The 22,351-nt window shown below is 43.3% G+C and overlaps 1 protein-coding gene across 1 annotated transcript in view; it reads left to right on the forward strand.

Moving 5' to 3' along the window:
- The window catches only part of LOC122926182 (gastrokine-1-like), a 37,105-nt gene that overhangs the window by 13,394 nt on the left and 1,360 nt on the right, over positions 1-22,351 (forward strand). The window contains exon 4 of the mRNA XM_044277562.1: positions 14,173-14,271. Coding sequence (XP_044133497.1) covers positions 14,173-14,271 — 99 coding nt within the window. The remainder of the gene's footprint in view (positions 1-14,172; positions 14,272-22,351) is intronic.

Raw genomic sequence — 22,351 nt, forward strand, 5'->3', positions numbered from 1 at the left:
GCCACGTTCAGCGGCAAGTGAATGTATCTCTGGCAGTGTAGGGCATGGGAGCGTCTGACGAAAGACGCTAGGCTCCGCCCCCCTCTACCTTGCCGCTTGACTCATGGCTTGTTCACCTGCTCCGGTACGAGGTGCCTGCCGGGGGACGCCGATGAAGTTCTAGACATCGCCCGGCTGGTCCGGTCTCCCTTCCTGCCTGTGCGTCGATGATGCCTGCTCGTATCGACTGGTCGGCTCCTGCGACGCTGGGTCCTGCACTGCCAGAGAGGTTGGGAAAAGGTTGAAGTGGATGGTCCGGCGTTCACTCCTGCCTGCATGTCGGATGGGTTCCAGGGACCTGCTGCAGATCGGCTCTATATCCAGGTGGTCGTGCCGGGGGTGGTGAGTCGCTTGTTCGGAGGAGCAGAGGAGACCATTGGTTGTCCGTCCCCCCCCTTTGGAAAATTTCCTTTTTTAGGGCTTGGAGGGCTCTAACTGTGCCGTGGGGTCTCCGGAGGGTGTAGCTGAGACGAGCGTTCTCCAAACCTGGACTATAACTTTGTGGAGATGCCCCCCCTTTTCTATAACAAGGTTATAAATATAAAAAAAAAGGGGATAAAGAAGAAGTGGAGGAATTGTGAGGAGGGGAGAGGAGAGAGGGTGGAAGGAGGAGGAAAGATAAAGGAAGGATAAAAGGATTAAAGGAGCAGTATTGTGGAAAGTCTAAACTGCGTAGTATTAATAAAGCACGTACAGGTGGGAATTGAGTGTTTTTTCTGAGCGTCGTCGGAGGGAGGGAGAAAATAATACGTCAACAGAGGGTAAGAAAGAAGGGAAGAAGAAAAAAAAAAAGCGGGTGAGAGAAAAACAACTAGACGGTCGTGGACTACGGAGTATAGCGATCGCAGTTTTTATGTGTATACCCCTGACGCAATTTCGACTTGGACCTTTGAATCTAACCCTCAGAAAAAAATAAAAAATAAAAGGAAAAACCTTTCTCACTTTCCACACTAGTATTAACAAGACTAATCCTCCACCTCCATGACACCCCTAAACTCTCCCTTACTAACCAGGATTAATGCGGATTTGGACTGCTGGACACTGCTGCTTGGGAATTAACGTTTAAAAGATTTCTGGACACTTGATAACTGTTATAGTCTGATTGCTGGATTTTCTTTTCATTTTTTTTTTTATTCTTTTTCCTCTTTTTCTTTCCCCTTCTGGTATTAATGTCCTTTATGTTGAAGGGCCTACACCTTTTGGCTGTGATATAAGGGGGTGTTGAATTTGGTGGAGACTCATACTTAGGTTGTTCTATGTTGTAGATTTTACCCTACATTTATATTTATGAGTAACGGTCGGGAGGAGTGGTGACTGAGTTTGGATAAGTGAGGGGGAGACGGGGGGAGGGATAGAGAGGGGGAAGTGGAGGAGATAGGGAGTAAGTGGGAAGGGGAGGAAGGAGTATTGGAAAGGGAGGTTGGAAATTGGAAGGAAAGAGATAACAGTAAGTTAAAAAAGATGCCCCCCAAGGAAAAGGAGGAACAACGTGCCCCTATCGGTGCTAGCAGTAGGAGGTCAGCAACAGGACTAGAGACCGGGTCGAAACAACAGGGACTAAGTAAATTTCTGGTTCCAAACTCCCCAGGCTCTAGCCCCCTACAGAAAGAAAAAAAATATAGAGGTAGAGTCTCAAGTTTTGACACAGGAAAATTGATCTTCGGGTGGAGTAGGTGAGTGGGGATCCACTGTAGCATTTACAGAAATAGATGTAAAAATAATGAAGGACATATTTTGTCTAGAGGATGGAGAATCTAATGGGGAATATGGTGACACAGTTCGGGGAAGTGCAAACTGATGTCAGTGTAATAAGGGATGAGATGGAGAAAATAAGGCAGAGATTGCATGAGATGGAAAAAAGGATCCCCGCCCTGGAGATCTCAGTTCAGAACTTAGAGAAGCAGGTCCTATCCCTAAAACAGATGAACAGCAAGATTGAACAAAAACGAATAAATCAAGAAGATAGAGCAAGAAGAATGAATATAAGATGTGTCGGGATCCCAGAACGGGCAGAAGGGGATAACTGTACCGAATTTATGGAGAGATGGATAAAGGACAATTGTAGAGAGGGCACCCTTTCCCCTTTGTTCGCTATCGAGAGAGCACATAGGGTTCCCACTAAAAAAGGGCCACCAGGGGGATACCCTAGACACATGTTGATTAAATTCTTACTGGCTAAGGACTGGGATACAATATTGTAGGAAAAGATAAGACTCTTCCCGGATTACTCAGCTGATACTAACGCCCGTAGAAAAGAGTTTATAAGTGTTAAAAAGAGATTAAGGGAGGCAGGCCTGAAGTATAGTCTATTCTTTCTGGCAAAATTAAGTGTGGAACATAAAGGAAGGGTGGAACTTTTTCAGACGCCACTGGAGGTCAGTGAATGGGCGGATGGGTTGGGTCTTTGAGGGTAAGGTGTGAGGGGGGGGACAAGGAGCAATATACAAAGTAATGGAGTCGCCCCGACTGCTGAAGAGCAGTCAGGGGGGCTATTTAAGGGAGGGGGGCTATTTAAGGGAGGGGGGAGGTGGGTTGGAGAGGAGGGAGAGAGAAGACGGGAATTTTTTTGTTTGTTTGTTTTCTTCTTCCCTCTCTGCTAGATGGTTAGGATCCTTTCATTGAACGTGAGAGGTTTAAGAGAGAGAGTAAAGAGATATGCTATCCTGGAGTGGATGAAGAGGTTCTTGCCAGCCATTGTTTGCCTCCAAGAGACACACCTAGACAAAGAATCTCTAAAGTGGTTAGAGAAGAGATGGATAGTGGAAGGGTACCATTCGGTACATACTACTTATTCAAGAGGGGTTTCAATTCTGATACATCATGGGATTAAATTTGAGTGTGTTGCATATGAGGCTGACGACTGTGGTAGGTACCTCTTTTTGTAATATAGAAGGGGTTAAAATAGTAATTGCAAATATATATATTCCACCACCATATAAGCCAGATGTTCTGTATGAATGACATAGATTTATGTTGAATAGACAAGAATGTACAATGATAGCGATAGCAGACTATAACGCTGTAATGGACCCACTCAAGGATAGGCTCTCTAGCAGAGGGGGAAGAACACAAAATGTGAATTTGTTTAAATTGGCCTCGGAATTCAACTGGATAGATGTGTGGCGCTATCAGAACCCGGAGGAAACCATGTATTCTTGCTATTCTAAAACCCATCAAACCTGGTAAAGAATAGATATGGTCTTGGGAAATAAAAATCTAATGTCTCAAAACAGGATTAAGATAAAGTATGCACCCATGGTCCTATCGGATCATAGTGCAGTGGTAATGGAACTGGATTTGAATAGAAAGAACAATCTCCCATTGTTCAAGTTCAACGCCCATTGGCTGTCATTGATTTCAGATACAGAGAGTATAATGGATGAACAAAAAAAAAATTCCAGGAGAATAACAATTCTGCTAACAGATCGATAGTCTGGGACACCGCCAAAGCATTCCTGAGAGGACTTTTGTTTAAAGAGGTGAATTACTGGGAAAAAAAAGTAATAAGGAAAGAGGTGATCTATTGGAAAAGAAATTAGAAGAGGTAAGAATGGCATGTATGATGAATCCTACTGAATACAATAGGAAGGAAGTAATGGGAGGAGGAACAGGAAAAGCTAAAAATACATCAGCTAGAGAAAAGTAGGAAAGAATTGTTCTTCCAAGGGTTTTGGCTGGCTTCAGAGGGAGAAAAAGTTGGAAAAATTTTGGCAAGTATTGTAAAATATCAAAGAGGTAAATCTTGGCTAGGGGCAATTAGAGATAATAGGGATAAAATAATTAGTTCACTGTAAGGAGTCAAAAAGGTTTTCATGGAGTATTTTCAGGAACTCTACAAAACTAGGGTACGATATTCAAGAATAGAGTTGGACTCATATTTAGACCAGATCGTCTGGAGAAAGATATCAGAGGCTCAAAAGGAATATTTGGATAGAGAAATATCAACCATAGAAATTAATGAGGTTTTGGGTAAGGTAAACCCTGCAAAAACACCAGGGTGTGACGGCCTCCCCTTTGAAATATATAAGGTATTTGCCCAGGTTTTAACACCTGAATTAAAAATAACATTGAATGAGGCACAAAAGATAGGGGATTTACCAGACTCCATTAAAGAGGCAATTATTACATTAATTCCAAAAAAGGGTAAAGAACAATTAGATCCTGGATCATACAGACCAATATCCTATAATAAGGATAATATTTATTATAGTGGTAATATGGATTGTGTTATATTATGTTATTGATGTGTTGAATGTGTATACATAAAAAAAAAAGAAAATAATAAAGTAAAAAAAAAAAAAAAAGAATGTATCTCTGGCACACAGTGTCGGTACCAAAATACATCTGACCACAGACATGTGGTCTAGCAAACACAGGCAGGGAAGGTACATAACTTTTACTGCCCACTGGGTGAACCCTCTGACGGCCTCCAAGAATGCAACCTGTGACACCCGTGTAGATTTGGTATTACCGCCACGGATTGCATGCAGGCCTGCCTCTTCTTCTCCTCCTCCTACTCCATCCTCCCTCCCCTCCTCGGTTGACTCCTCATTTTCTGCTGCTACCGTCTCTTCCGCTGCGCCCCCCAAAATCCCCAGAACCTATTAGACATGCCAAGTGAGACGATGCCATGCTATGCTGAGTCTGTTGTGCCTGGAAGCCAAGAGCCACACCGTTCCTGCACTCCTTTCAGCTTTGCATTCACAGGCAGATCAGCGGCTAACCCCGCTCAATTTTACAGTTGGTAAAGTGGTGTGCGACAACGGTGCCAACCTGCTGAGCGTGCTGAAACAGGGCAAAATGACACACGTGCCGTGCATGGCACACGTCCTGAACTTAGTCGTGCGGCAATATGTTGCCAAATACCCCGGGGTCCAGGATGTCTTGTGGCAAGCCAGGAAAATCTCTGGCCATTTCAGAACATTTTACACGGCCATGGCTCGCCTTGCTGACATTCAGCAGCGACACAACCTGCCCATCCAACGTCTGATTTGTGACTGCCTGGCGAGATGGAACTCCACCTTGTATATGCTTGATAGGCTGGTCCAGCAGAAACGTGCAGTTAATGACTACCTATATGAACTCTGCGGCAGGACAGGTTCTGGGAGCTTGTTTTTTTTCACTGCCCCAGTGGCTGCTCATGCGCGATGCATGCAGACTTCTGCGGCCATTTGATGGGATCACTAAACTGGTCAGTTGCAGCCAGGGCGCCATAAGTGACATCTTACCTTATGCCTTCTTTCCGTAGCGTGCATTGTGTCGTGTCATTGATCAAGCCATCGATGAAGATGAGGAAGCCGCAATGCTGGATGATTTTCCAGGGGGGCTACTCCATCTGGGACAAGTCAACAACAGGAGACTGAAGAGGAGTTAGAGGAGGGTGGTGCCGGATGAGGAGGAGCAAGAACAGCATGCTTTAAACGTTTCTGGGATTCCTGGTGTTGTCCGTAGATGGGTGGAGGAGAACGAGGATGACATTATCCTGGATAATGAGCAGGAGCCAGGCCACTCCACCGCTTCCAGTTTAGTGCAAATGGGGGCCTTTATGCTCCAGTGTTTGAAAAGGGACCCTCGTATAAAAAGCATAAAGGGCAAGGACCAGTACTGGGTGGTAGGCTTGCCCTGTGGCCAGAGCTGGCACAATTTGCCATGGAACTGTTGGCTTGCCTCTTGTCCAGTGTCCTGTCCGAAAGGATGTTCAGCGCAGCAGGGGGGATCGTGACCGATAAGCGCACTCGCCTAGCTCACGACAGTGTGGACTACCTCACATTTCTAAAATTTAATGAGGCATGGATCTTGGAGGAATTCAACACATGTGACCAGTAGACCATGTTTGATTCAAATTCCTCATAACAGCCCACAAATATCCGCCACCACCCAGAACAATTCATGGTCCCTGTCTTAGGTAAATACAGCAGTATTAAAGGCCTTTTATGTCCGTTGAATGCCTAATTTTTGGTGCCTGTACTAGTGGCCGACACTTACTTATTTATCCTGTGAATGGCTAATGTACCTCCAGGCATAGAATACAAAGTTCTTTGCTGGTAGGTGAACGCCTGTTGGCTAATTTTTGGGGCCTGTATTGGCAGACACGCCTGTGAATGCCTAATTTTGCTGACTGGAATTGAAAATCAATGGGTCTGTAACCGTTCCGCTAAATTGCAGAACGGATGCGGACCCATTTTACAGACATGTGAATGGACCCTACATGAATTTGACATGTATTTACCGGCTGCTGTCAGTTCTGGCTGATTTAGGCCGAGCTATTACACTAAAACAGAGCGATATTACAAAAAACAAAATACACGTTATAACTGTAGTAAACGATGTATATAACTTATTAGAAAAAATATATATGTTAAGGCAACTTTTCCAATAGCAGGAGCATCTTCTGCACCCCCTTCATGGCCTGGCGGTGCCTCTCCTCCATGGCCTGCATCTGCTCCTGAATGGCCCGCATATCCTGGCGGTGCTCCTTCTGCATTTTTGCCACTTTGGCCTTCAATGTCTTCATTACTGTTGGAAAAAAATATATATGAATATTATTTGCAATTATTATTAAACCTTTAAACCTTTATTTTGTGGTGTATATGTCTTTTTGATCGCTTGCTATTACGCCTTTTTGTGATAAAAGTTGTCCAAAAAATGCCTTTTTGGAAAGTTTTTATTTTTTTGTTTTGAAAGGTGTCCATCTGAGGGGTTACTTCGTATGATATTTTTATACAGCTGGTTGTTACAGATGCGGCAAGATCTAATATGTTTCCTTATTTTTTTGTTATTTCTGTTTTACACAATAAAAGCATTGTTGAACCAAAAACAATTTGTGTTTTATTGTCTCCATAGTTTGAGAGCCATATTATTATTTTTATTCGGCTATTGTCTAATGGTAGGGTCTCATTTTTGGCCGAATGAAATGACAGATTGGTACTATTTTGGGAGGCATTTACCTTTTCTGATAGCTTGGTGTTGCACTTTTAGTGATGTTAGGTGACAAATTTATATATTTTTTTTAATTGTTTCAATATTTTTTTTTACAGTGTTCACCAGAGATCATAGGACATTTTTATAGAGATGGTCGATATGTACACAGCATTACAAAATATGTCTGTTTGTCTATTTTTTACCTTTATTTTTTATTTAAAGTTTTTATACACATTGACGATTTAAAGGGAACCTGTCACCCAAAAATCGCCTATTAAGCTGTTTACAGTACCTTATAGTGCTGTATAGTCGTTTCCTGATGCACTTTTTGTTAGTTTTGCAGCATGTATGCTCAGTCAGAAATCGATGTTATATTCAGCTGCTGCCCCGTGCTTCAAGTCAGGCTTGAAGTCACGGGGGCAGCGGCCTCGGCGTCTTACATGGCCCTCTCCCCGCCCCCTGCCTCTGTGACTGACAGCCGAAATCCGATTCCGGGACCGCGCTCAACGGCCGCATGCGCAGTAAAGGGCGGCAGGAGCGCTGGTCCCGGCTGCCGCGCGTACTACTCGCCGTCTTACTTTCGCCGCACTGCGCATGCGCCCGACATCCTGTATCAAACGCGCCCGCGCCCAGGCATCTGGGCGCGGGCGCGTTTGATACAGGATGTCGGGCGCATGCGCAGTGCGGCGAAAGTAAGACGGCGCGTAGTACGCGCGGCAGCCGGGACCGCGCTCCTGCCGCCCTTTACTGCGCATGCGGCCGTTGAGCGCGGTCCCGGAATCGGATTTCGGCTGTCAGTCACAGAGGCAGGGGGCGGGGAGAGGGCCATGTAAGACGCCGAGGCCGCTGCCCCCGTGACTTCAAGCCTGACTTGAAGCACGGGGCAGCAGCTGAATATAACATCGATTTCTGACTGAGCATACATGCTGCAAAACTAACAAAAAGTGCATCAGGAAACGACTATACAGCACTATAAGGTACTGTAAACAGCTTAATAGGCGATTTTTGGGTGACAGGTTCCCTTTAAATCTCAATATGTTAGATAGTGATATTTATGATGATTATATAGTTTATTAGTTAGTGATATTTCAGTACAGTATAATTTTATTTAGTTTGTTAGTGATAGTTCAATAGAGTTTAATATTATTTATTTGTTAAGTTAATGGTTTTAATGTAGATTAAAGAGTTATTGTCCAGTGTTCTTTTTTTTGTATTACTATAGTATATGTTGTCCCCTCATTGTTGGTCCTTTTAATGTTTATGTACATGTTATGGATACATACTCATATTGCTATGTGCACATATTTACCCTCCTGGCGGGGGCTGGTGATCGCCTCCTCTTCCTCCGAGTCCTGAGATGGGGTGGTGCTGGAGGGTCCAGCACTTTCCACCTCCACCTCCTTCACTTCTCCCACATCTTGTTGGGGTGGCTCAATAGGCTGGGAGGGTCCGGCATCCTCCTCCTCTTCCTCCTCAACCTCCACCACCTCCACGGCCTCCGCTGATCGCTTTCTCTGAATGGAGGGAATAGGATCTTCTGTAATCACAGAATGTTCAGATTTTAGAGAAATAACTCCGAAATCTTAACAACATTAGATATAAAGAAATTCCAATATGGAGGGATCTATATATAATTGCAGTGGCTGCCAGCTTTATGCCGCATAACTCAATAAAAAATGAACAGCATGCTAAAAGACATCCCCTCCACAGTGTCTTGATGAAACAATAGGGAGAGAGGAGACCCATGGGATGGGATTATGTCCTGAGTGTATCATAGGATGATCTACTTCTCTACACCAGAGTTGGCTACTTCTTAATCCCATCACTAACACAATAGAACAAAGGGACAAATAAACTAACACATTCATTGGGAGTTTCAGAGCAGAGTTAACCCTTATTGCGTTTATGGATTCACACCATGCAACTTTAATGGAAATAGGAAAAATGTGGCCTATAAACTCAACCAAAATATCATGGTTTATAGTTCCCTCTAACCCAAATAGGTCAGAGTGGGGGTCTCCATAGTCCTATGTCCATAGCCCGTAGGAAGGAGGCTAGCCCTCAGGCTTCTACGGCAGACCCGGTGATGGTTCAGTCCGTCACTTGTAGGAAATCAGCTGGTTACATCCGAAATCTCTATCGCGCTGTGTGTTTAAATATATATATATATATATATATATATATATATACACACAATACAACCACAGCTAGGTTGAGATTTTGGATGTAATTTGGTTAACCTGGGGCGTGTCCCACCAGGTACTAATTAATCAGTTGTAAAGGGATGAAATACTTTTTTGCATTACTGTATATACAGTACCTTTCAAATGTATTCACCCCCCTTGACTTTTTGTTTATTTTGGTACATTACAGCCTTCTGTTAAAAAGTTTTATTAATCTGAATTTCATGTGATGGATCAGAACACAATAGTCTAAGTCGGTGAAGTGAAATTAGAAAAATATAAAAAAAAAAATATTATATAGAAATAGAAAACTGAAAACTGCCATGTGCGTATGTATTCCACCCCTTTGTTCAGAAGCCCATAAAAAGCTCTGGTGCTGCCTATTACTTTCGGAAGTCACATAGTTAGTAAAATGATGTCCACCTGTGTGCAATCTAAGTGTCACATGATCTGTCATTACATATACACACCTATTTTGAAAGGCCCCAAAGGCTGCAACACCTAAGCAAGAGACATCACTAACCAAACACTGCCATGAAGACCAAGGAACTCTCCAAACAAGTAAGGGACAATGTTGTTGAGAAGTTAGGTTAGAAAAAATACCCAAATCTTTGATGATCCCCAGGAGCACCATCAAATCTATCATAACCAAATGGAAAGAACATGGCACAACAGCAAACCTGCCAAGAGACAGCCGCCCACCAAAACTCATGGATCGGGCAAGGAGGGCATTAATCAGAGAGGCAGCACAGAGACCTAAGGTAACCCTGGAGGAGCTGAAGAGTTCCACAGCAGAGACTGGAGTATCTGTACAAACTGAACTAAGTCAAGGGGGGGTGAATATTTTTTCTTAGCACTGTATACATTACAGAGTGTTGGCAAAACATACAAAAGTTATTTACACATCTACCTGGGCATTTTTCATCCCGGATTATTTTTATAAACCGGGGATGTCTTCTCTTTATGTCTGACCATTTTTGATGATGGCCAGACGGCGGTGTTTGAGACCCGTTTTGCACCAGATGTCAAATGCCAGCTCCCGCACAATCCGCTGCTTCTCGGCGTGGGACCGGGTGCGGTCGTATCCCAGCCCCAACATCCGCTGCAAGATAAAAATGCAAGCATATAATTCCAATTTTTAACAATAATAGTATTGAAAATAATTTACTCAAGTAAACTGCAAAAAGTATTTAAGTCTTTGAAGTGGAAATATTAGATTTAGGCCGCCTGCACACGGGCGTGTTTTTTCACAACTACGGACCGTACAAACCCATCCTGCCGTCCTGCAGAGTGGACGAGCACACGGCGTCATTGGTTGCTATGATGCCGTGCGCTTCCAGCCACCACCGCTGTACTGTGATACACTTCTATGATCTATACAAGTCTATTACTGTACAGCGGTGGCAGCAAGAAGTGCACAGCGTCATAGCGAGTTACCAACCAATGACGCTGTGCCCTCGTCCACTCTGCAGGACAGCAGCCTGGGTTTTTACGGTCTGTAGTTGTGAAAAAACACGCCCATGTGCATGCGGCCTTACTGTTACGGTTAGAAGATGGGATTGTATTACAACTGTATGTGGGTGGGGTCGGAGCCATCAGATACTGTCCAGCTAAGCAGAGATGTACCTGTCTAGTGAAGTGACGGTACGGTATGGGGTGTACAGCTGGTTCGCCGCCCTGGGAGTCCTGAGCAACAGGATACAAACTATAATCTATAGACTCTGTGTGTGTGTGCGGTATATAGTGTGTGTGCGGTATATAGTGTGTGTGTGCGGTATATAGGGTGTGTGTGTGCGGTATATAGTGTATTTGGTATATAGTGTGTGTGCGGTATATAGTGTGTGTGTGCGGTATATAAGGTGTGTGTGTGTGTGTGGTATATAGTGTGTGTGTGTGCGGTATATAGTGTATTTGGTATATAGTGTGTGTGCGGTACATAGGGTGTGTCTGTCTGTGTGCAGTATATAGTGTGTGTGTGCGGTATATAGTGTGTGTGCGGTATATAGTGTGTGTGGTATATAGTGTGTGTGTGCGGTATATAGTGTGTGTGTGCGGTATACAGTGTGTGTGTGTGTGCGGTATATAGTGTGTTTGGTATATAGTGTGTGTGTGTGGTATATAGTGTGTGTGCGGTATATAGTGTGTGTGTGGTATATAGTGTGTGTGCGGTATATAGTATGTGTCTGTCTGTGTGCGGTATATAGTGTGTGTGTGCGGTATATAGTGTGTGTGTGGTATATAGTGTGTGTGTGTGGTATATAGTGTGTGGTATATAGTGTGTCTGCGGTATATAGTGTGTGTGTGGTCTATTGTGTGTGTGTGCGGTATATAGTGTGTGTATGTGGTATATAGTGTGTGTGTGGTATATAGTGTGTGTGTGGTATATAGTGTGTGTGTGGTATATAGTGTGCGGCATGACAATGGATATGCTATGTGCATGTGAAATATATTTCTCTGCTTTCCATACAAATATGCTACTAACATAGTGGGTGCGATGTCACAGGAATACTTAGTGCAACAATCACTAATATCTAGTGAGACCTTATAAAACGTGAAGTTTTGTGCGCTTAAGAAAAACTAGAATCGCAGAAGGTTGCACTGGCGATTTATTTTATAACACTCTTTATACATATAAAGCGATTGTTCAGACATGCAAGTGAAATGTAATCAAATACACTACTTTAATGTAAGATTACTTACAGTCACCAGGAGTTCTTCCTCTTCGTCGCTGAACTTGGTTCCCACCATCGCATCCATCTAATTTCTAGTCGGTGCAAACCAGTTGCTGTAGGCCACGCCTTCCTAGCGCATGTGCTTTAGCGATTAATACTTTGCCTAAATTTCGCTTAATACTTCTGGTATGTCAGTGTCCGTGTTGTGGGACTATGTGTGCACATCTAGTAAGTATTTTGTGGCTGCAAATATGACCTGGAGGTTTTTCAGGTTCGCCTGCCATTAAAATGAATGGGACCTGCCGCAAACTGTCCCAGCAGATGTTCGTCCATCACTAGAGAGAAGTTTTCAGTGAGAGGATTGGAGCATGAGAAGTCTTACATATAAGATACATTTTAAGCATTAATATTTACTGAATATGGGAATTCTTTAGTTCTACAACCATTTCCCAATCTAGCATCCCATTTCTACCATTAAAATGTAAGCAAATATAGAAATCTTAGCAAAAGCTACCTTTCCTTAAGAATTCTATAGGGAAGGATACATTCATCATTCAGAAGACTATCACTTTTTAAAATATACATATTATAGTCTCAGCACATGAATATAATTCTTCATACGATTATATAATTTCTTAATACACTTCGCAGTTTTTCTATTATATATTTAAAAAAAAACATTCAGTAGGAACCTTTAGGGTAGGACCACAGGTTCAGGTTTTTGGATGCAGTTTTGGAAGCAAAAACCAAGAGTTGAATTAAAAAAGCAGAAGTTTTATCTGTCATTTATATTTTCTCTTCTTTTATGATCCCTTCATGGTTTTGGCTTCCAAAACCCCACCTACTTTAAAACATTGTGCCTGCTCTCAGTAGTTATGCCCCCATTGTGCCCCTCTCACAGTAGTAATGCCCTCATTGCGCCTTTTCACAGTAGTTATGCCCACACTGTGCCCCTTTACAGTAGATATGCTCTCAATGCACAACTTCACTGTATTTATGTCCACATTATGCCCCCCTCACAGCAGTTATACCCACACTATGCCCCTTCACAGTGGTTATTCCCACATTGAGCCCCCTTCACAGTAGATATGCCCTCATTGTGCCCCTCAGTGTAGTTATGTCTAGAATGTGTCCCTTCACAGTAGTTTTCACACATTGTGCCCCCCTCACAGTAGTTATCTCTTCCTGGTGTCCCCTAACAGTAGTTATGCATTCATTGTGCCCCCTCACAGTAGTAATGTTTTCATTGTGCCCCCTCACAGTAGTTATGCCCTCTCTGTGCCATTTAACATTAGTTATGCCTTCATTGTTCATCCTCACAACAGTTATAAACCTCCTGTATGCCCCTTCACAGTAGTTATCCCTTCATTGTGCCCCCTTCAGAGTACTTATTCCCTCTCTTTGCCTCCTTCACAGTAGTAATGCCCTATCTATGCTCCATTCACAGCAGTAATGCCCTCTGTATTCCCTCTTCACAGTAGATATGCCATCTCTATGCCCCCTTCAGAGTAGTAATACCCTCTCTATGCCTCATTCACAGTAGTAATGCCGTATCTGTGCCTCTTTCACGTTAGTAATGCCCTCTCTGTGCCCCCACAAAACAAAACACTGGATGTAAGAAATGCAAAGTGTTTAGGCTTTGAATAGAAACAAAAATAATCTGTTATACTGAAAGCAGATAATGAAAGCACCAGTGGTGGTAATGGGGGAGGGTAAAAAGGTAGCGTGCAAGTAATTTTTTTGCATATTTTATTTGTGCTTTAGCAGCGATGGCCAGTGCTTACTGGGAGCATGTTTTACCTCCTGCTGGCAGTTATAGTATATTTTATGCCAGAAACGGCAAAGTAAAGCTACAATAGACTGCAAAGGCTACCATAGACTCGTTTTTCTTGGACACGAACAGCCAGAAGACGCACAAAATTTATGAAGATGCAACTTTTTAATACATTTGACACATCTTACTCCATCAAACTGCTGACTTAGACGAGTATGTAAAATATTGTGCATATGTAAACCCTACTCATTCCTGTACTTGTAAATGTATATTTCATTCCATTTCATTTGTCACATCTACTTTTTTGTTGCAGATTTTGGTGTTTCAGATTTTAAAAAATTCATAGAAAGAATTGATTTGCAAATCTGCACCAATATCAAATTTTTCCCCGGGGTGTAGATGAGATACGTTAAAAATAATTCTCATCTACTTTGCTGATGCTGCAATACGCTGAGGATTTCCAACCCCCTAATTTGAAGGAAAAATCTGCTACATATATACCCTTAGACTATAAGACATGGACAGTTACAGTAGTGATGCACTTACTGGATTTGTAATCTGTTTGAATCTTTTTCTATTAAAGGGAGCATTTGCAACACGACTGTATGGAAAGAAGATGTGCATGGTGACAAAGATCGATAAGACTGTTTTCCCCAGCCTGGAAGTCCTTAAACAGAATCCCGTAAGGAGCTCAATCATTTACTGTTATATTATTGAGAATAGAAATATTGGAGAATGTATCATGAGGGGAAAATTTGAAGTCAGTTTTCCCGCGTTGTCATATTTTGCTCCTAATTTATCAAACGTTGCACGTTGTTTGTTAAATTTGGCTCATCTTTAAAGGGGTTTTCCAGGAGTTTTATACTGATAAGCTATCCTCTGTATATCCTCTGAATAGTATCTGATCAGTCGGGGTCCGACACCAGGGACCCCCGCCGATCAGCCGTTTAAGAAGCACCATGGCCGTAGCCTTACCTCAGCAAACCAAAAATAATGCCATATATTGTATATTGTATGTCGCAGCTCAGCCTCATTGAAATGAAGTGAGCTGTGTCTGGGCCATGTGACCGATGAATGTGGTGCCACATGGCCTAGGCAATCCTGGAGAAGGCCGTGGTGCTACTGCAAGCGCCAGTGCTTTGTCTCAAGCTGCTGTTGGACACCTGCCAATCAGTTACCGATGACCTATCCAGAGGTTAGATCATCAGTGTAAAACGCCAAATGAACGCCGAAACTCGCGTCAGGGTAGCGGCATCCTGGTTTGGGCACACTGAGCTTCTTTGGTGAGTCTCTTTTTCCTCTGGTTCCTGGGTACTACCATTTTGCCTTCAGCAGTCTACATGTTTCTGTTCCTGTTTTATGGGCAGCATATCTAGTCTTGATACTGTTTTTTTTTTAATGACTGCTGGGAACATTTTGGAGATTTCTGTCCTTTATGCATATATTGCTGTAACATATGAGACTCAGATGTACGGATATATGATAACAAATTGCAGTTTTTTTTATTATAATACAAACATGTAGCCAGTGTCCCACTAGGATGGTGTTTTTCTTTGCTGCTACCTTCTTTTTAGCTACAACCTCTTTTATATACAGTACAGACCAAAAGTTTGGACACACCTTCTCATTCAAAGAGTTTTCTTTATTTTCATGACTATGAAAATTTTAGATTCACACTCAAGGCATCAAAACTATGAATTAACACATGTGGAATTATATACATAACAAAAAAGTGTGAAACAACTGAAAATATGTAATATTCTAGGTTCTTCAAAGTATCCACCTTTTGCTTTGATTACTGCTTTGCACACTCTTGGCATTCTCTTGATGAGCTTCAAGAGGTAGTCACCTGAAATGGTTTTCACTTCACAGGTGTGCCCTGTCAGGTTTAATAAGTGGGATTTCTTGCCTTATAAATGGGGTTGGGACCATCAGTTGCGTTGTGGAGAAGTCAGGTGGATACACAGTTGATAGTCCTACTGAATAGACTGTTAGAACTTGTATTATGGCAAGAAAAAAGCAGCTAAGTAAAGAAAAACAAGTGGCCATCATTACTTTAAGAAATGAAGGTCAGTCAGTCCGAAAAATTGGGAAAACTTTGAAAGTGTCCCCAAGTGCAGTCACAAAAACCATCAAGCACTACAAAGAAACTGGCTCACATGTGGACCGCCCCAGGAAAGGAAGACCAAGAGTCATCTCTGCTGCGGAGGATAAGTTTATCCAAGTCACCAGCCTCAGAAATCGCAGGTTAACAGCAGCTCAGATTAGAGACCAGGTCAATGCCACACAGAGTTCTAGCAGCAGACACATCTCTAAAACAACTGTTAAGAAGAGACTGTGTGAATCAGACCTTCATGGTAGAATATCTGCTAGGAAACCACTGCTTAGGACAGGCAACAAGCAGAAGAGACTTGTTTGGGCTAAAGAACACAAGGAATGGATATTAGACCAGTGGAAATCTGTGCTTTGGTCTGATGAGTCCAAATTTGAGATCTTTGGTTCCAACCACCGTGTTTTTGTGCAACGCAGAAAAGGTGAACGGATGGACTCTACATGCTTGGTTCCCACCATGAAGCATGGAGGAGGAGGTGTGATGGTGTGGGGGTGCTTTGCTGGTGACACTGTTGGGGATTTATTCAAAATTGAAGGCATACTGAACCAGCATGGCTACCACAGCATCTTGCAGCGGCATGCTATTCCATCTGGTTTGCGTTTAGTTGGACCATCATTTATTTTTCAACAGGACAATGACCCCAAACACACCTCCAGGCTGTGTAAGGGCTATTTGACCATGAAGGAGAGTGATGGGGTGCTGCGACAGATGACCTGGCCTCCACAGTCACCAGACCTGAACCCAATCGATATGGTTTGGGGTGAGCTGGCCCGCAGAGTGAAGGCAAAAGGGCCAACAAGTCCTAAGCATCTCTGGGAACTCCTTCAAGACTGTTGAAAGACCATTTAAGGTGACTACCTCTTGAAGCTCATCAAGAGAATGCCAAGAGTGTGCAAAGCAGTAATCAAAGCAAAATGTGGCTACTTTGAAGAACCTAGAATATTACATATTTTCAGTAGTTTCACACTTTTTTGTTATGTATATAATGCCACATGTGTTAATTCATAGTTTTGATGCCTTCAGTGTGAATCTACAATTTTCATAATCATGAAAATAAAGAAAACTCTTTGAATGAGAAGGTGTGTCCAAACTTTTGGTCTGTACTGTATGTGTATTTTTGTATTGGTACTTTGTGAACTCCAATTTTTGTAGGTCTTGTGTTTTGTTGTAGGTAGAGTTGAGCGAACACCTGGATGTTCGGGTTCAAGAAGTTCGGCCGAACTTCCCGAAAATGTTCGGGGTCGGGATCCGAACTCGACCCGAACTTCGCCCCGAACCCGATTGAAGTCAATGTGGACCTGAACTTTTCGGCACTAAAAAGGCTGTAAAACAGCCCAGGAAAGGGCTAGAGGGCTGCAAAAGGCAGCAAAATGTAGGTAAATCCCCTGCAAACAAATGTGGATAGGGAAATGAATAAAAAAAAAATATAATAATTAACCAATATCAATTGGAGAGAGGTCCCATAGCAGAGAATCAGGCTTCATGTCACCCACCACTGGAACAGGCCACTATAAGATATTTATGCCCCGGCACCCAGACAGAGGAGAGAGGTCCCATAGCAGAGAATCAGGCTTTATGTCACCCACCACTGAAACAGGCCATTGTCAGATATTTAGGCCCCGGCACCCAGACAGAGGAGTAAGGTCCCATAGCAGAGAATCAGGCTTTATGTCATAGCAGAGAATCAGGCTTCATGTCATAGCAGAGAATCAGGCTTCATGTCACCCACCACTGGAACAGGCCATTGTCAGATATTTGTAGGCCCCGGCACCCAGACAGAGGAGAGAGGTCCCATAGCAGAGAATCAGGCTTCATGTCACCCACCACTGGAACAGGCCACTATCAGATATTTAGGCCCCGGCACCCAGACAGAGGAGAGAGGTCCCATAGCAGAGAATCAGGCTTTATGTCACCCACCACTGAAACAGGCCATTGTCAGATATTTAGGCCCCGGCACCCAGACAGAGGAGTGAGGTCCCATAGCAGAGAATCAGGCTTTATGTCATAGCAGAGAATCAGGCTTCATGTCATAGCAGAGAATCAGGCTTCATGTCACCCACCACTGGAACAGACCATTGTCAGATATTTGTAGGCCCCGGCACCCAGACAGAGGAGAGAGGTCCCATAGCAGAGAATCAGGCTTCATGTCACCCACCACTGGAACAGGCCACTATCAGATATTTAGGCCCCGGCACCCAGACAGAGGAGAGAGGTCCCATAGCAGAGAATCAGGCTTTATGTCACCCACCACTGAAACAGGCCATTGTCAGATATTTAGGCCCCGGCACCCAGACAGAGGAGTGAGGTCCCATAGCAGAGAATCAGGCTTTATGTCATAGCAGAGAATCAGGCTTCATGTCATAGCAGAGAATCAGGCTTCATGTCACCCACCACTGGAACAGGCCATTGTCAGATATTTGTAGGCCCCGGCACCCAGACAGAGGAGAGAGGTCCCATAGCAGAGAATCAGGCTTCATGTCGCCCACCACTGGAACAGGCCATTGTCAGATATTTTTAGGCCCCGGCACCCAGACAGAGGAGAGAGGTCCCATAGCAGAGAATCAGGCTTCATGACACCCACCACTGGAACAGGCCATTGTCAGATATTTGTAGGCCCCGGCACCCAGACAGAGGAGAGAGGTCCCATAGCAGAGAATCAGGCTTCATGTCACCCACCACTGGAACAGGCCATTGTCAGATATTTTTAGGCCCCGGCACCCAGACAGAGGAGAGAGGTCCCATAGCAGAGAATCAGGCTTCATGACACCCACCACTGGAACAGGCCATTGTCAGACATTTTTAGGCCCCGACACCCAGACAGAGGAGAGAGGTCCCATAGCAGAGAATCAGGCTTCATGTCATAGCAGAGAATCAGGCTTCATGTCACCCACCACTGGAACAGGCCACTGTCAGATATTTTAAGGCCCCGGCACCCAGACAGAGGAGAGAGGTCCCATAGCAGAGATTCAGGCTTCATGTCACCCACCACTGGAACAGGCCATTGTCAGATATCTGGCTATCTTTTTAGGTACTGTATTACACTAATACAGGCACAGCAGTAACCACAGATTTTGCTGAATATAAATTGTAGGCCTAGTATTTAGGCACTGGATGACAGGTATCCCTTTTACGGACAGAATTAGACTTGGAAATGCACGGTAGCGTGTGAAGTTATTGAGGGTGACCCTATCCGCACTTTCAATCTAATATACCCTTTTATGGATAGATTTAAACTTGGCCTGATACAGAAGAAACCACTGATTTAGGGAATTGCTAATTTTGGAATTGTATTTCAACCTAGAACAAAATATATACTTTGCCAGACAGCAGACAGTATTACAATTGACTAGCCACAGCTGAAACACCAGATTTAGGGTACTGCTATTTTGGCAATTGTATTTCCCCCCTCAATAAAATAGCAAGCACAGCCAAGCACCTGATGTAGGATATAGCAAAAAAACAAAACACTATTGATGGTTAAATGGACCACAAGACACAAAATGGCCGCCGATCACCCCAGAAAAAAGTAACAGAAAAACGCTCTGGGCAGCCTAAAAACAATGAGCAATTAACTAGCAGAAGTTGAATGATTCACAGCTGTAGATCGATCACTTCATTAAGTGTTTTTGAAGAGTAATCTCTGCCTAACTCGCCCTAACAGCAGCAGCTGCAACCTCTCCCTACACTGATCAGAGCAGAGTGACGTGCAGCGCTACGTCACTCCAGCTTATATAGAGGCTGGGTCACATGCTGCACTGGCCAATCACAGCCATGCCAATAGTAGGCATGGCTGTGATGGCCTCTTGGGGCAAGTAGTATGACGCTTGTTGATTGGCTGTTTTGCAGCCTTTCAAAAAGCACCAAGAAAGCACCGAACACCGAACCCTAACTCAGACTTTTACATAAATGTTCGGGTCCGTGTCATGAACACCCCAAAATTCGGTACGAACTATACAGTTTGCGTTCGCTCATCCCTAGTTGTAGGAGCTGGTACTCTTATTTATTTTTTCAATTGTTGGCCCCTTGAATTTGCCGCAATATGCATTGCATATACTAACTGTAGTTCTGGCATGGGGGCCAGTTTTGGTCCTGCGTTTATATTAACCTTATTTATGATAGCGGATTGTCTCAGCTGCTCTCCACTCCTGATCTGCCGTAGCTGTGGCAGGTGAAAATAAGTCAGAATGCGTAAACTTAGCCTGTGCTAAATTCAACAACTGTTGTGCACTGCCTTCATAAATGTTTATATGTAAAAAAAATTATATATATATATATATATATATATTGTAGGGGATTAGCTCTTTTCCAGGGGTTGCAATCACACATTTCTTCACAGACACCAGGGTTTAGGGGCCAAACTGTGCTTTATTGTGGCACACGGCATAAAGAAAAACACACAAAGCCAAAATAAAATACCTTGCCCGTCTGGGCCCTATCTAAACACATAGGTTTCCCTGACTCACCTAAAGCGTAACACAGTTCACACGCGTGATGAGATGCGGCTTTCCCAGCCCAACCTCCAGCAGCCTCCAGGCTGCTCCCACACCAGGGTCTCTTGGGAGATAATGGTCTCTCAGCCTGTCCGCCCTCAGATCACACAGAGCCACTCCAGCCTTCTGTGTTCAAGTCCCCCAAAGTCCAGGCTATTGCATAGCCTAGTGGCCCCTCAGCCTGGCTTATCTGAGCCCACACTGACAGAGCCTCACCAGGCCTCTGTCTGCACACTCTCCAGAGTGAGACCCACCCAAGATCCAGTAGCAGGATTAAATAGGATCCCTGGACATGAGCATGCCCTAAGTCCCGGACTGGAACCTGGGGAAAACACTTAAAATGTTCACATTGCTACAATATATATATATATATATATATATATAAAAAGAAAAAATGTATGGCAGCACCAATCTGTACCAAAAAGAGATAGGGTGCTAGGTCCAGGGAATACACTGCTTACCCTTGTATTTAGACGAAAACGGACAGCAACTCCAGGTAGTACAAAATAGTATAATTTATTGGGCCACAGTGGCACAGAGGCAACGTTTCGGCTCAAAATCCAGAGCCTTTCTCAAGCATCCTTGAGAAAGGCTCTGGATTTTGAGCCGAAACGTCGCCTCTGTGCCACTGTGGCCCAATAAATTATACTATTTTGTACTACCTGGAGTTGCTGTCCGTTTTCGTCTATATATATATATATATATATGTTTTTCACCCCCTGCCTTCCTCGAGCCATAACTTTTTTTATTTTTCCGGGTGTGTATGATTTTTTTGATCACTTTTTATTACATTTTTTCTTTGGGACGTTAAGGGATGAAAAAATGGTGAATAAGCCATTTAGATTTTTTTACACCATTCACCATATTGAAAAAGGTTTTTTTTTATATTTTAATATCACGGGTGTTTTCAGATGCAACGATGCATATGATGTTTATTCATTTATTATTAAACATTGATTTGGGGGAATGGAGGGTGATTAGAATTTTTATAGTTTTTTAACTTTTTTTTTTAGGTCCCCAAGAGGACTCCGTCACCCCAACATGCAATCATTAGATTGCTATTTATATACAGTAATGGAATTTAGTCCATTACCCTATACAAAGATTGATATATTTCAATTCATGCTGCCACCTGCTGGCCTGAATTGCAATTTACATGTAATAAGCCTAGAAGCCAAGTACATGCTCTGGCTCATTACTACAGTGAAACACCTATCCCATTCTCCACACCTTGGAGAGGTATTCTTGCCCGGCAAGTGCATGTTTCTGAGCTTTCAGCCTCTTAGATGACCACAGCATCTGAAGGGCTAAATGTAAGCGATCGGCATTACCGCCAGTTGCAGACATTAGCCCCAGGTGTCTGCTGTGGGAAACATTAGGCACCTGGTTGCAATGGTGCTTGCTTCGCTTCAGAGTGGGTGCCATCTTTAAAGACCCGACATTCACTGTAATATTACAGTGGATGTCAGGAAGGGGTTAAGAAAGTTTGTCACTTCTCCTGACATGTCTGTTTTAGTAATTAATTGTATTCCACATGTAATGATAATAATGCTGTAGTTTTTTTTTTTATATATATAATTCTATGTTTTTATATAATTCTATATTGTGCTATTTTTCCTAGAAGTTTAGACAAGAATTGCCAGCAGTCTGCAGTAAAAGTGAACGTGGGTGTTAGCGATTAGGGATGTGTCCCTGACAGTCGGACATTATGAGGCTTATAAAGGATTGGTAACTCATTCATAAATGTCTAGTAGGAAAATAGAGGAACAGAGCGATGCCCCAGAATATTTGTTGCATAGGTCCTGCAAGTAATCACTAAAACAGACATGTAAGGAGAGGTGACTGATCTTCTTTAAATACTTTTTTCCAAGTTGTATTACTTTGTGATGAGAATGTACAGAGAAGTGTACGTGACATTGGCAATAGAGGAATGTACCACTGAGCCTCTGCAGTCATGTGCCGCTTGGGGACAAGCCACTGCTGAGGCCAGTGAATGGCTCTAGCGCTGTACATGGCCACAGGCAGGACGTCACACTTCCAGTCCACAGGATACTGGGGATGGGAACTTCAACGCTGAAACGGTGGCCATTGAAGAGGTGATTGGGTTTCTTTTGTTGATTTTAAACACATTTCAGACTTTCATTAATTTCAGCTTGGGG

Source organism: Bufo gargarizans, chromosome 2, assembly GCF_014858855.1.
Source record: "Bufo gargarizans isolate SCDJY-AF-19 chromosome 2, ASM1485885v1, whole genome shotgun sequence".
Taxonomy (NCBI): domain Eukaryota; kingdom Metazoa; phylum Chordata; class Amphibia; order Anura; family Bufonidae; genus Bufo; species Bufo gargarizans.